The 15712-nt window shown below is 45.4% G+C and overlaps 2 protein-coding genes across 7 annotated transcripts in view; one reads left to right on the top strand and one right to left on the bottom strand.

Moving 5' to 3' along the window:
• The window catches only part of LOC149307103 (unconventional myosin-Ie), an 88474-nt gene that overhangs the window by 16573 nt on the left and 56189 nt on the right, over positions 1–15712 (top strand). The gene's annotated exons all lie outside the window — the stretch shown is intronic.
• FAM81A (family with sequence similarity 81 member A) overlaps positions 1–15712 on the bottom strand; it is a 29464-nt gene that overhangs the window by 10785 nt on the left and 2967 nt on the right. For 2 of the 6 annotated variants that reach the window (XM_089538118.1, XM_089538119.1), the window contains exons 2-7: positions 14462–14530; positions 12792–13289; positions 10677–10822; positions 4915–4984; positions 3871–4144; positions 1824–1942 (exon numbers count right to left, since the gene is read on the bottom strand). In XM_089538118.1, coding sequence (XP_089394244.1) covers positions 1824–1942; positions 3871–4144; positions 4915–4984; positions 10677–10692 — 479 coding nt within the window. In that variant the 5' untranslated portion in view covers positions 10693–10822; positions 12792–13289; positions 14462–14530. Of the gene's footprint in view, positions 1–1823; positions 1943–3870; positions 4145–4904; positions 4988–6263; positions 6324–10676; positions 10823–12521; positions 12665–12791; positions 13290–14461; positions 14531–15712 lie in introns of those variants that run through there. The other 4 variants (XM_089538120.1, XM_089538123.1, XM_089538121.1 and 1 more) reach the window with 4 other exon arrangements.

Raw genomic sequence — 15712 nt, 5'->3', positions numbered from 1 at the left:
GGTGTATCACACAGTACACTTATAGAAATTTGGTACCACTGTAATGCGATGGCTTTGTCCTGTGAAATTGTGGGGTTTTTAAATTTGTAAGGTGCTTAGAATTCTGTCCAACTGGTGGTCCCTGGATCATTGCTGAGCCATTGGCTGCCAGTCCCTTCAGTCTTTACAGGAAAGCAAGAAACCGTTGTACCCAATGGGCACAGAGATGGTGCCGGTCCCTGGCACACTGGCAAAAAATCTCCACTGGTCTCCCACATCAGACAGTTTCAGAAGCACCGCTCTTGAGTGGACTACAGAATTCTAACTCCATGTCCAAACTACTAATCCCAGGATTCCATAGGATGGAATCACAGCAGTCAAAACAGCATCAAGCTTCTACAGTTTTATTTGGCCTTAATTTGTGGACTCCAGCAAGGCTAAATTCTGTGCACCTCACCTCACCAAGCGGGTCTGGACTCCACAAAAAGCTTAAGCCAATTGGAACATGCTAGTTTTTAAAGTCCCACAATATTCTTTGTCGTGTGTCCACACAAGAGGGAGTACGTTGCACTTCCTTGACTTTACTTTCTGTGCTGCTGAGATCTATCTTGTTTGCATTTTGCTGAGGAATGTGAAATATACATCTCTGATTCCTCATTTCTGTTAGTCTCTTTCTCTCCCCACACAGTTCATTTATTCCTTCTCTCTGTGCTGCCTTGTGACTCAATTGCTATTTCTGGGCAGTTTCTAACATAAATCAATTAATCTGGTGAAGAAACATCAGTTGTGGTGATATAACACTCCTTAATCTGAGTGTGAATCAGATGTGCTCTTGGAAGTCAGGCTTTCTGTTGATTTCAGCCTAGCCTGACGTACATAAATGCTGTTGAAACAAGGAGTTACCTAGATTTTGGGAGAGGGGAGGATAAATTAATCCAAATACAACCCTCCACACATGCACACACGTGCACACACACACACACACTTAAGATGCAGTCACACATTTGGTTGTATTTTACTGCATGGTCAATGACCTCCCTGAATACGTTTCCTGGATTTGAAGATACTGAAGTTTGCTGCAACAGGGGAAACTTCAAAAGAAGGGAGCTAATGGACTTGGACTTAATTTTTTTGAGGTGTTGACCTCCAGGAAAGAGAAAACACTTTCATCTGGACTACAGTTGGCATGTTTTACATATACAGCACCTAAAAGTTTTTCCAAATGTACCAGTACAAGGTCTTCTTGAGAAATTCCATGTTCTTTGTCTAAGAAAGGGGCAGTTTGCTTTGCACAGGACAGGGGGAGTCTGGATCTCAAGGGAAGTTACTTTTCTGTTGCTAATAGAGTTTAAATTTTGATGCCTATCTTTTATTGTCCCTTGTCCTTAGTCCCCTCTTGGTCAAGAAGGGGAGTGGCCTCTGTCCAGATTGAGATCCCCCAGACCATCTTTACTGACAACAGAAATGAGGCAAAAAGTAGGCCTTGGACTCTAACATAGCCACTTGTGTTCTCCTGTATGATTTCTAACATCTTTGTGTGATGAAGAAGCCAGCAAAGCTTTGCAAGCTTGTATTATGCATTTTGGTTGGCCAATAAAGGCATTGCTCTTTTTGATTTTGTTGTATTCCACATGTTAAATAGCACATGCTTTATTGAGAGTCTCCTGCCTCTGGAGCAAAACAACTGTATATTGTCCATGCTTCTTAAAACATCCTTGTGTTGATTTCCTTCCTCCCACTTTTTCGTTTATCAAAATACCCAAGAATAATTAACAATATTTATTTGTGTGCGACACATCGTCTGTTACGATCTCCAAAGGAGCACAAACCACCTGAGAGCTTACCTTGAAACCCGGCCGCGGAGGTCACCAAGCCCAGACAATTGGCGCATCTCCAGGCTCTTCAGTGTAGAATTGGTGCCGTAGTTGAGGTTATCCCTGACGCGGATCTGTTCCTGCAACATCTAGAACAAAAAAGTGGTCAGGGGGTGAATCCATCTAACAGGCGGAGGCCTGATGACCTTCTCGGCATCCCACCAATACAGTGGGAAGATGCGAGAGCAGGGCATTAATGTATATACTTGTGTATGTCTGGAAATTTTTGTTAAGGAATCAACCCCAAAAAACATGGCCGACTTATCCATGGGTCAGCATAGGTACTGTATCTTAACTCTTATGTAAAAAAAGAACCATCCCCTTATCTAAGGGGCAAAAGACAAAAGCTAAATCTGTCCATCCCCTCTATGTTCTCTGACATGGTGCTGCTTCTGGCCTTTTGAATGCCTGGTCAAAGAGGCTGGACTTGTACTCCCCTTGCTGAGTTTTGAGAATTTATTTTTCAGGAGAAACAGGTCTGGTATAAGGTGATGGACTTTTAGTTGCCGTTATAGTTTCAGTTCGTTTTCACTGTTTTCAAATTTTAGGGTGGGTTTATTGCTTTTCATATGCTTTTACAACTGTGTTTTTAAAATAATAGTAATAATAATAATTTATTTCTTACTCACCTCACCTTTACAAGGCTCAAGGCAAAGTACAACACTGTTTCAAGCCTTGTTGTAAGTTGCAACTGAAGAAATATTTTATTATGATGATTATTATGTGAAGTCAAAGGCAAATCACTCCTGCCTTTCCAGGTCACAAAATATATATACCCAAGTCCTTTCCAGGCAAGCATTCTCTGAAGATGCCAGCCACAGATGCTGGAAAAATGTCAGGAAGAAACTCTTCTAGAACATGGCCACATATCCCCAAAAAACCCACCAAAAACATGATTATTATGGTTATTATTATTGTTGATGATGTTGATGTTATTGTTGTGAGGTACAAGGAGCCTTAGTAGTGATGAGTAAAAAAACAGGAGCTGGTATTAGATTATCTTCAGGCTATTGTTATTTTTTAATGTATAACACAATGTACCTTAATCAGACTAATAAAAACACTGAGTGCAAAAGTGTGATCTTATGTGTGTGGTGCTTGCACTCACTGAAACAGAACTGTAAAATATCTGCCCCAATTCTAACAGTGACCAAGTCTATAATTCAGCACACAGAAGCTGAAAAACAACTTGCTCTTTCCCTCCTCCTCCCTCTTGTTCCATATTTCCAAACCTATGTTCAGCTCTCCACTTTAATATCCCAGGGGCACAGAAGGCTGTCTTCATTTTCTCTATAAACTTTTATAAAGATGCCAGCCCATTTTAGCCTCATATTATTTGTGCTAGGAACTAAGCCACTGTAGTTGTTGTGTACATCCAGTTGTTTCCAACTATCGCGACCCTAAGATGACACTCTCACAGGGTTTTCTTGGCAAGATTTATTCAGAGTGGGTTTGCCTTTGTCTTCCTCTGAGGCTGAGAGTGTGTATCTTGCCCAGGGTCACTCAGTGGGTTTCCATGGCTGAGCAAGGATTCAAACCCTGGTCTCCAGAGTCATAGTCTAACACTCAAACTACCACGTTATGCTATCTCTCAACTAAGGAACAGGAAAGGCATAGCAGAACTTTCAGAAAAGGGTAAATCCATGTTAGAAAGTTGAGAAACCACTAAATGGAAGTGTCAAGGGGAAAGGGAGCATGGCCATCATTGGGGGCACTTGTCCAGGTGGACTGAATGGGGCCCTAGGACCAAAGGTTCCACATTTTTTGACACATTTGGGGCAAAAATTATCTAGAAATTTTACCAAAATTTTTGCTTTTAAACATTGGGAAGTTCAAAAAGCTTTGTGGCCCTCAAATGTGAGTTCCAGGGGCCACATTGTGACCCATGAATTGCTCTTTCTTATCCCTGTTATGGACAGCTTTAAAAAGGAAGTAAAAGAGGGCTGTAGATTCTAAAAGTTTCAACCCTGCTTTCTGTAAGATATTAAAAAGTGCAAGTTGGTCAATCCCCACGGACCTCGATGTCCCGGTTGAGCTGCCGGACAATGGCGGTGATGTTGCGGATATGTTCCTCCAGGAGCTGCCTGGCCAGCCGGTCACCTCCGCCTTTGTTCTGCATCCTGTGCAGCGTGCAGACAATGTCCTCCTTGATACGGAAAGCGTGCTCCACAAGGGCAGCCGTCGTCTTCTCATGACTGAGAATCCGGTCTTCCAGCTGGTCCATGAGTCTGGCCGACCCGAGAGGAACCGCAGTCAGGGCCTGGCTGTGGAGGGGGATATTCCGGATTCGCCTGCAGGAAGGAATGGAAGAAAGAAGGAAGGAAGAGAGACAGACAGAAACAAAGGGTTGTTGGAAGTTGAGCATTTGTGCTTGTAATGGCAAACCTGAACCAGGAGGGGCAATAGAAATAGAAAGGTAGCCAGGTAAACCTAGGTTTGCCCATCTAGGTACTTCCCGTCTCCTTGTCTTTTTTGGTAACTTAGAATCATAGAATTGAAAGAGACCACAAGGGCCATCCCAGTCCAACTCCATTCTGCCATGCAGGAAGACAACATCAAATACGTTGAGAGCTGTTCTTTGGCTTTGCCTCCTTCTTGCATCTTCTCCAATCTCTCTTTCACACTACACACTTATTGCACTTAGATCCCTCATTATTCACTTTGGCTGCCTGCTACAAAAATATTGAGATATGTAGTTTGTTGAGGCAATTTCTGGCAGGGAATTTGAAATGTCTTGCAACACTACAATTCCTAGTATTCCATAGGATGTACTTTATCGCTACACTCATGAAAATTCATCCCAGGAGATAATACAAACCACACTAGATCCTGCCTAATCTTGGAAGCTACACAGGGTCAGCCCTGGATAGGACTTGAATGGGTGGCCAAGGAATACCTGGTGCTGTAGGAACTAGTGAAATCACCTCAGCTTTGAAGCATGGCTTTGGCCTCTCCCCCTCTAAAACCTCCATAAAAGTAAGGGCTAACTATACAAATATATATTTAAAAGGACAACCTTCCCCACTCTGCAAAGCCAATTTTCTCACATGCCTTATGGTACCTTTCGGTCGGTCCAAGCGTTGTGAAGACCGGGCTCCTCTGTGCCATTTTGTCTTTCCAGGAATTTAAGCCTGTGGAGGGAAACAACAAAGCCAAGAGAGGACTGAAAAGAAGTGCATTGAGTTATTCCTCTATTTGCAGCTGGTGCGGAAGCCATTTTGAAACGAGTCATCCCTATGTCTGGCTACCCACCCTGGGCATTCATGGAAGCCCAGTGGAGAAGTTTCTGCTGACACACTAATGTGCCCTGGCCATGTTCTGTGCAGAGCATGTGAGTGTCCTACATTTTCTCCACCTCATTCCAGTTTTTCCAGTCTAAAGAGGGCCAACAGCAGATCTCTCAGTCTGTGGCAACATACAAAATGTCCCCATTGAGTCAACCCATCTGTCCATCAAGCCCCATAGTGCTTACATGGTCTGGCAGCAACCTCAGGCATGCAGGTGTCTTTACAAGCCCTCTCTTGAGATGCTGGGGGCTTTTTGGTTATCCACAGTTCATGATCAATAAGCTCAGAACCCCTTGACCCATAACTACAGGGTCCTGGTGTGTCCCAGCAAACTGGTCCACGAAGTTTTATCCCTAGACCATTGCTTGAAACGGCAGCCAATGGTTCAGAGACCAACACTGGTACAGAGACCACCACCTTGAGTAGCAGCGCTTTAGAGTTCAATTCCCAGAAGCTGTGGAAGAGACCATGGAAAGAGATTCTGGGAACTGATATCCAGAATCATCTAGGACAGAGGTGGCAACCTCCAGAAGTGGTTGAATTAAATATCCAATGCTGTTGATTGATGGGAGATGAAAACCAATCACACCTGGAAGGCCTTACAATAGCCCTAATAAAAGAGGATCAAACATTCAAAACGCTGTGTTTTACAGTTGAAGAGAAAAGCTGGACAGAGCCCTTCAGCACCTAGGAGACAGCTCCCAGGGAACATCTTACTCCATATGAGGTCTGAGACCAGACTAAAGGCTTTTATACTCCCTTCTTGAAGCTCTACCCCACCAGGCTCCACCGCTTCCTTCCAAAATGGAGCAGCCTTAAAGAGACAGGCCTTCAGCCTGAGGCTTAACACGCCAGTGAAAAAAAGGAATGTATCTCAGGGGGTTAGCCCTTTTGGAGGGAAAATATGAAAATCTGTTAGAAAGCAGCCTCCCTCAGCAGAGTTTAGCAGAAGCAATCAGTCTTCAATACATCCCTGGCTAAAGTGACTTTAAAAAAGCAACAATAACCATAAGCACACAGCATCACGTTACATGCTAAAGAATTTTACTAATTGGTTTTTAGAAAGCACATACACCTGATGTGCCTACATCCAAGGAAGAGCTCCAGTGAGCTTTTAACTCACCATCTTGTCAGGCTGAGAACAAAGAGGGATCAAAGAGCAAAAACAAAGTAGATAGACAAGGTTTAGTTTCCGAAGCCACACAGTCTGATTGCTTAGATGCACAAAGTATTTATGACCATGCATTGCAATTGATAGAAGAGCAAATGGAGAAACCTCAGCTCAGGATAATATAGCCATGCAGGGGGCCCTATAGCATCTAAAATGCCCAGTTGCTCTAACAGCAATGAAAGGGTGTGTGAGAGAGAGGGACTGCTTGGTTTTCCAATAATTTCTCCCTCTTGTGTTGTTGTTGGAGATGGCTGTGTAGTAGCCCAGGGCTGGACTTGGTTAGGAAGGGGTGGGGTGTCTCTGACTTTTCAGACTTTACTGTTCTGGGTCCTGCAATGGTGGTATAGCCCAATTCCTCTTCTGTTGACATGACTGGGCCCAGGTTGCTATTGGAGAATTCTGGATTACGACACAATCCTAGCTAAAAATATCTCTCTGAAATTTCTGTTTTTGTTTTTAAGGGAGACCCCAGCAACTACTAATGTTAAAGCTTGAGAATGGATGAGAGCTGCCAGCGTTCCCCAGTGTTTCTGGGGGATGATCGGAGTTGCCATAAAAAAGCAAGCTCTGGGTGCAAGAGCCAATTCCTTTGAAAAGCAGTCAGTTTTGGACAATGCAGCCCAGTTTCTGGATTCTGCAGGCTTGCTCCCTGCTGTCTCAGAAAACAGGACCAAGTCTAATGGTTTTAAAATACAGGAGGATAGATTTTGATTGAAGGAATCTAGAAGGACCTTTTTGATGGTAAGAGTAGTTTAGCAATATAATCAATTGCCTTGAATGCCTTCAGAAAGATGCTCCCACTGGAGAGCCTGCACTGAGCATGAGTTAGGCTTGATGGCATCTAGGGGCTCCTTCCAACTCTAGCATTCTGTGTGTTTATGATTAACTATCCTGCTGCAAAGGGCTGTAACTTGTGAAGAAAGGGGTCACCAGCCATCCAATAAGCCTTGGATCTACGTGGAAAGAGTGATCGGTCATAGCTGACCAGACCACCTCAGAGCACATCAGTTGTGAAATCTGCATCTCTCCCTCATACACACATCAGTGCTCATTTCATTCTGACACAATAATCTACAGGATAAAAATCCTTTTGAAAATCTTGAGTCAGGTGCAGCAGCTTTGCTTCACAAAGTTCAGAAGCCCAGGTTGTCTACACGGTCAAGGAGAAGAAGCCGCTGGGGAGTGATGTCTTGCCATCTGAAAAAGCTGCTTTGAAACGGATCTTGCATTCTCTTGCAAACACCAAAACTCCCACTGAAATCTGGCAGGATGCTCTATCCGGACAGCTTTTGGGATATGCTGATTAAACGTAATGCAATATGGTGCACAGATGGAACGGGAACAGAGAGGGGTGACTTCAATGGAAGCTTTGGAGATAGAGTGGAAAAAACCACACACACACACCAAAGTAAAAAAAAAATAAAACATATATACTCCCAGCAATGGATAAGGATATTCTGCAAAATATCACAAGGTACTTCATGTTCAGATAAGCAGTATTGCCTGAGAACTGCTCACAAAACAGAAGGGTGTACACACACGCCACTTTAGAAATGATGCTTCAGAAACAGTTGGGTGGTGAAACATGCACACAACTCCCTTGTTGCAACAGCTCCACAGCCACAGGCTGTTTCTGGACACAACTCAAAACAGCTTGAGTCCAGGCTGTTTGAAGGACTGCATCTTTCCATATGAAACTACTTGGACTTAAAAATCTTCCAGGAGAGCCAGGTTACATTTTGTGTATATATTAGGACTGCAAAGGCATTCAATGAGACAGACAAAATCAATTTAAAATTGATTTAAATTAACTAATTCTATGCCCCCAATTTAACAGAAAGGCCATTAAAAATCCACTTTTATCATCATTGCTCTTGTTATATTCATTGATGTTAATTTTGGACACGTACCTTGGGCATGTCACACACTCTCATCCTCAGGAGAAGGCAAAGGCAAACCCCTTCTAAACAAATCTTGCCAAGATACTGTCACCATAAGTCGGAAATGCCTTTAAGGCACACAGTATACACAACTATTGAGAACATACTTTTTACACAAGACAACTGCAGGTGTCAACCGATCTATCTGGAGAAATGCCTTCCTTTCTTTCAAAGATGGAAAGGAACACAGCTTCTGAAACCATTCCTACTCGCAACATTTTCATGCTACTTGACTAAAAAATATTGGGTTTTAAAAAACCCGTCTGCAAATACATGCAAATTTAATTCATAGTTTGATGCAAATGCCTTTAATCAGATTGCAGACAACACCCACCCACACAGAGAGGTTAATGTTTTGCTAAGTCTTGTGAGCCACCCGGGGAATCCAACTGTAGAACCAAAAGCCCACATAACAAACATTTAAATAGACAAACGCAACACTCTCACAGCCATAGTGCAAATAATAGAATTAGAGATGGAAGAAACTGCAAGGGCCATTCAGTCCAACACCCTTCTTCTGCCATGCAGGAACTCTCAATCAAAGCATCCCCGACAGATGGCCATCCAGCCTCTGTTTAAAAACCTCTAAAGAAGGAGATTCCACCACTCTCCATTGAGGAAGTGTGTTCCACTGTCGAACAGCCCTTACTCTCAGGAAGCTCCTCCTAATGTTGAGGTGGAATCTCTTTTCCTGGAGTTTGCATCCATTCCTCCAGGTCCTAGTCTCTGGAGCAGCAGAAAACAAGCTTGCTCCCTCCTCAGTGTGACATCCCTTCAAATATTTACACAGGGCTATCATATCACCTCTTAACCTTCTCTTCTCCAGGCTAAACATTCCCAGCTCATTAAGTCGTTCCTCACAGGGCTTCATGGTTTCCAGACCCTTCGCCATTTTAGTCGCCCTCCTTTGGACACATGGCTTCAGTTTCTCAATGTCCTTTTTGAATTGTGGTACCCAGAACTGGACACAGTATTCCAGGTGGGGCCTGACCAGAGCAGAATAGAGTGGCACTATTATTTCCCTTGATCTAGACCAGGGGTAGGCAACCTGCGGCCCGCGGGCCTGATGTGGCCCGGCAAGGCCTTGGGACCGGCCCCAGCCCGGTCCTGCCGCCGATTGCCGCCAGGGCCTTTGGGGGGCAATTGTCTATAGAAGCCTCAGAAACATGCATTTATATTAACATTTTTTAAAAAATCAGCAAATTTTTTCGCGTGTCCTCCATTATTTTTTTTTAAAAAGTGTCTTCCATTTGAAAATTTTGTCCTACATTTGTCCTGGTTTATTTATATATTTAATTATTTATTTTTTGGCTTCGGCCCCCCAGTTGTCTGAGGGACAGCAACCCGGCCCTCGGCTCAATAAGGTTGCCTACCCCTGATCTAGACACTATACTTCTATTGATGCAGCCTAAAATCACATTGGCCTTGTTAGCTGCCGAATCGCACTGTTTGACTCATGTTCAACTTGTGGTCTACTTGGACTCCCAGATCCCTTTCACATGTAGTTTCATTCAACCAGGTGTCCCCCATAATCCTATATCTGTTCATTTAATTTTTCCGCCCTCAGTGCAATACCTTACATTTCTCAGTGTTGAAAATCATTTTGTTAGCTTTGGCCCAGCTTTCTAATCTATTAAGGTCATTCTGAAGTTTGATCCTGTCCTCAGGGGTATTAGCTACTCCTCCTAACTTGGTGTCATCTGCAAATTTGATAAGTATACCCCCAATTCTATCATCCAAGTAATTGATAAAGATGTTGAATAGCACTGGCCCCAGGACAGAGCCCTGTGGGACCCCACTGGTCACTTCTCTCCAGGATGAAAAGGAGCCATTGCTGACCATCCTTTGGGTTCAGCTGGTCAACCAGTTACAAATCCATGTAACAGTTACTTTATCGAGCCCACATTTCACTAGCTTGTTTTCAAGATGTCAGGGGAGTCCAGGACTGGGAAGTCAGCAACTGGTATTAGTGCACATGGTTACGTGTGGCAGACATTCTGGATGTTACCTCTTCAGGGTGCTGAATCCTCCAAATTAGGTCCAGCACCTTGCTTCTGCCTTTCAAGTTTGGAGTAAAAACTGGAGCCGAGTCACTGTCCTACTGACCTGGGAGCCACCAACCCCCATGGGCAATCCCCATGGGCAAACATGCATGAATGACATTGTCTAAGGATGGTTCCACCAATGGTGCTGGGATGGGCAGTGCTAGAGGTTATCAATGTCAGTACACTGACAGAGTGACCACCTCATGAGAAGGAAGCTCTGGACAGAAGAGGTGAAGAGAAAGTGAAAATGGAATGTGGGGAAAGGAAGGAAGGAAGGAAGGAAGGAAGGAAGGAAGGAAGGAAGGATGGATGGAAGGTGCCTGCTCTTCTGTAATGGGAAGGAAGAGAAAGCAACTCTCTTGATTTTGGGAGACACTCACACTTTGCATTGTCCATCAGCACCTGACCTTCTCTTTTGGGGAAGGAACTGAGGACACAAGTGGGAAAAGCAAGGGCAACACACGACCCATGGGGCTGTTTTTGCAGGCCTCAGTCTCCCTGTAAAAATGGACTTCCAGGTCAATTCCTAGGAGGAAAAGAATCATAGTCATAGAGTTGGAAGAGACCACAAGGGCCATCCAGTCCAACCCCATTCTGACATGCAGGCACTCACAGTCAAAGCATCCCCGACAGATGGTCACCCAGCCTCTGTTTAAAGACCTCTAAAGAAGGAGACTCCCACACTCTCCAAGGCAGCAGCATCTTCGACTGTTGAACAGCTCTTATTGTCAGTAAATTCCTCCTAATCTTTAGGTGGAATTTCTTTTCCTGTAGAAGAAGAACTCTTCTAGGCCTAAAACGCTACAGAAAGGGGAAAAACCATGGTGATATTGCACTCAATCCCTTGGTGCAGAAAACTGTTTCAAAAATTTGGGGAGGTTTTGGGAGGGTATCTTCCAGCATTCCCTTGGGAGCCAATGTGGTCCCCTAACTCTCAGCAGCTGCCTAACCCTGAGTTGCAACACCCCTGTTAACAATCCATCTCCTCCACTGATATTTTTCAAATATTGGGGAATGATTTAGCCTCCCCTGGGCAGAGGGGATGCTTTGTTTCATCTTGGAGTCGCATTTTTTGTGGTCATATTGGCACAGAACTTAACCTACAAGGTAGGCGTTTTATGACATTGCCACCCAAAGTGCTGGGAACAAGGGCCTTGAGGCTCAGCCACCTCCCATGGCTGTCATTGGGGAGATTGTTTGACAGGAAAACAAAACCAGCTGTGACAAAAATTGCCCTGACAAATTTGTTGGATTTTTTGTGTGTGTGTGTGGATTGTTTTATTTTATTGCAAAGAAAGGGTGCCAGCTACTCAAAAGAAGCATTCCACCTCATGTGAACATGCAATTTGAAGGGGCTCTGGGCACTATGGAATGGTCTCAATTCTGCCCCTGCAAACATTCCTATGGGGGCATTTTTATACCCTTTAATGCACTAGAATTCTCACTAGGGTCACAAAATATACCGGATGATGCATTCGATGCAAGGTGTCTTCAAATAAGAAATCTGCCTGGGTGAGTGTTAAGTAGACATTTCCACCCCCAGATATAGCAGGAATTTATCCCAACTGAAAGCTTCTCAGCAGAGAAGTGGGACAGATGCCTCCCTCTCACATCGCCTCAAGTGGAAGGAGGTATCGGCACGTGGAGGGGCAAGGAGCAGAAAGGAGACCGACCTGAGCTACAGACGACCCACTGGGAAGTTCTCCTGCACAAATCTTCCTGAAAAGAACAGCTCTTGCATATCTCAGGCACCTTTTGAAGAGGCTTCCTCGGTAGAACTGCAACCCACTATTTATTTGGTTGGGAATGGGAAGGAATAAGGAAGAGCAGTGTGAATTTCCCATACTGGGGACCCAAATAAGCCATGGGTCAGACTGCTGATCTTTTTCCGATCCTGAAAAGGCATTCTGTTGCCGTTGTACATCCAGTCTGTTGCAGGCAGCCAAATGCCAAATGTACACAGAGAGAGGAACTCTATTGAAAACCACTTATCCGAAGATGCCAAAGCCCCACATTCTCTCCCACACTGACACGCACTACCCAATATTAAAACACATTTCCCTGAGCCATTTTTTCTTGGATGCAAGGCTATTTTGGTTCTTCAAAAGAAGGCTGGCTCCTCTCTTCCACCCTGGTACAAAAAGGAGGCCGCTTTGCACCCTCCTTCCCACAGTGTGACTGCCCTCACCATGCTCCCCGACTCCCGGTGCGGACAACAAACTCACAGCACAACATGCCACAGCTGCATCCGGAGGACAGGCGGCAGCAACTGACATGGTCCAGTCCCGGGTGCCTCCAACTGGGGTCTCTGGGAAAGCCAGCCCCGTCGTGGTTGTCCGAAACATGGCACAAGGGAATGATAACCAGGCGGCATGTTGCAGCGGCATCTTTGCCAGTCTCACCAGCAAAGGGTTCCCCCATTCCCCACCCGCACTCCTTTTCCCCACCCTCTTGGTGTGTGTGTGTGCTGTCGTGCAGCCTCAGTGCCAACTCACCTGAAAAAGACGGGGGTGGTCAGAAGGCTGGCAGGCAGACAGAAATAAACGGGAAACACACTCCAGCCCTTGGCTAGAGACAGAAGTCTGGCCAAGTGGCATCCCAAGGCTGGCACCCTTGGCCTGGTTAGAGGAGGGCATCCCCAAACCACCTCTCAACTCTCACAAACAGCATCTTCTCCTGGAATTCCTTCACTCCTGGGCTGTGCGAGAGTGTGACTCTGTCTGCATTTGGAGTGGGTTGCTGGGTGCAGGGATTTCTGGGTTCAGCAGTGATGCCCAAAGGCTTGCAGGATGCCAGTCCACCACCACCGACGACGGGCAACCATCCCTTCCTGCGGCTGTAGCAACCTGGCGTCTTTTCTGCTTGCCCTCTTTGCCACAGGTCTTGGTTGATGAAGGAGATGCAACGGCAGCAGCATCAGCAGCATCTGGAGTTGTTGCCAGGACGCTATCGCCATAGCAACGAGCATCTCAACCTCCGCTTCAAGCCTGGCCCTTCTCAAGAGAAAGAGAGAGAGAGAGAGAAAAGGGAGTGGGTGGAAAAGGAACTTATTTATAGAGAACAAAATATTCAGCACCGAGGAGACAAATCTTCTCAGAAGAGACCTAAACCCTACAATTAGTTCCCAGCAGTGGTCAGGAGACTATCTGCAGGGAGAGAGGACCTGGGTATTCTCTCTGCCCCCCAGGATCTAATTCAGGCGACCCACGCAGAATACGGGACTCACTGGTGGAGGCATATCCTTCCAAAATAAAGAAAATAAAAAGGCCCCCATCTCCTTTAATGGATAATGGATGCTGCAGAATTAAGGCAGGCACACACCAGGCCTTCCAGGAAATGGACGTTTGTGCACACATTATTATTATTTTTTAAAAAAGAGAGAGATGACAGTGACATTTTTCGGCATTGCTGCTTGCCAATGAAAAGATGCCCCCCACCCTTCGGCCCCTCAGGCAGAATATTTACTTCCAAGGCAAAAGAAAAAGACTGTGGCAGAAGAGACTGAGAAAAGAGCCAGTGTTGCAATTCAGGCATGGAAATTTTTTTCCAGAGGGAACAAAAGAATAGAAGGCAGAGGGTCTTGGAGGGGCTCCTTCCCACAAAGGCAGGAAGAGAGGCAGTTTGAGCAGCAGGAGGAGGGTGTTTGGGGGGTTTCACAACCTGTTGCTGTTCATTGTTGTTAGGTCAACTGCAGCCCCATGAATGAGAGACCCTTAAGTCACCCTCTCCTCATTTGCCCTGCTCAGGACTTGCAGATTCATTGCGGCTTCCTTGATAAGAGTCCATCCATCTGGAATGTGTTCTCCCTCTTTTCTATAGCCTCCTACCTTCCCAAGCGTTATTGTCTTTTCTAGGGAGTCCTGTCTCCTCGTGGCATGCCCAAAATATGACAGCCTCAGTTTAGCCATTTTGGATTCTAGGGAGAATTTGAGCTTGATTTGCTATGACATCCATTTCTTCATAATTGTTGCAATCCATAGTCTCTGCAGAACTCTCCTCCAACTCCACATTTCAAATGAATTGATTCTCTTCCTGCCTGCTTTCTTCACTGTCCAGCTTCCAGAAGCATACACAGAAATCAGAAACATTATGGCATGGATGATCCTGGCCTTGGTGTTTAATGATCTGCCTTTGCACTTGAGAATCTTACTTCGTTCCATCATACCTGCCTTTCCAGCTCTTAGTTGTCTCCTGGTTTCTTGACTGCAGCATCCATTCTGATTTATCATTGAGCCTAGGAATAGAAAAATTGAATATTTCAATGTCTTCATCATCTTCTTTAAATAATATAATAAATAATAATAAAAAATTTATTTGTATACCGCCCTTCCAATGATCAGGGCGGTGAACAACAGATTACAATATAACATAATACATATACATATATCAACAACAGTATTAAAACCAATATTAAAACCCCATCAACCAGCTACCATCGCTGTCGAAGGTTGGGGGGAAGACTAACTGGAGCTTGATTCAGGGAACGCTCGCCGGAACAGGAAGGTTTTTAACTCCTTCCTGAACTGAGCCAGGGAGGTGGCTGAGCGGAGCTCTATGGGCAGCGTATTCCAGAGGGCGACGATAGTATATGACCTCCTTGCTGTGGAGGCAAGTCTAGCCCCTGGGACCCTCAGTAGTTGCTGCCCAGATGTTCTGAGGGTGCGGGGCGGAATGTATGGGGAGAAGCGGTCCTCCAGGTATCCTGGGCCCAAGCCATGTAGGGCTTTATAGGTTATCACCAACACCTTGTATTGTGCCCAGAAGCGAATGGGCAGCCAATGTAGATCTTTAAGTACAGGTGTAATATGACTGGTCCTGGAAGTACCAGTGACCAGTCTGGCTGCCATATTCTGTACCATCTGTAGCTTCTGGGTGTGGTACAAGGGTTGCCCCATGTAGAGCGCGTTGCAGAAATCCAATCGAGAGGTTACCAGAGCGTGTACTACCGTTTCAAGGTCCCTCTGGGCTAGGTATGGGCGCAGCTGGCGAATAAGCCGAAGCTGATAACAGGTGCTCTTGACCGTCGCATCCACCTGAGCTGTAAGGTGAAGCGACGAATCAAGAAGCACCCCCAGACTGCGCACGGAGTCCTTCACAGGAAGCGTGATCCCGTTCAGGACAGGTGGAACCACCGCCATTCCTGGACCAGGGAAAGCTATCACAAGTACCTCCGTTTTCTCTGGATTCAGACTGAGTCGGTTTTCCCTCATCCAGCCCATTACCGACTCCAGACAGGCCACGAGAGGAGAGACGCCATCCTCAGTCACTGCATCAGTCGGAGACATAGAGAAAACTATTTGGGTGTCATCAGCGTACTGATAACCCCGCGCCCCATGTCTCCGGATGATCTCTCCCAGCGGTTTCATGTAAATGTTAAAAAGCATGGGAGACAGAATGGCTCCTTGAGGGACCCCAG

Source organism: Sceloporus occidentalis, unplaced genomic scaffold (assembly GCF_023333645.1).
Source record: "Sceloporus occidentalis isolate IW3139 unplaced genomic scaffold, rSceOcc1.0.p SCAF_9, whole genome shotgun sequence".
Taxonomy (NCBI): Eukaryota; Metazoa; Chordata; class Lepidosauria; order Squamata; family Phrynosomatidae; genus Sceloporus; species Sceloporus occidentalis.
This window is presented reverse-complemented; position numbering and strand designations above follow the sequence as displayed.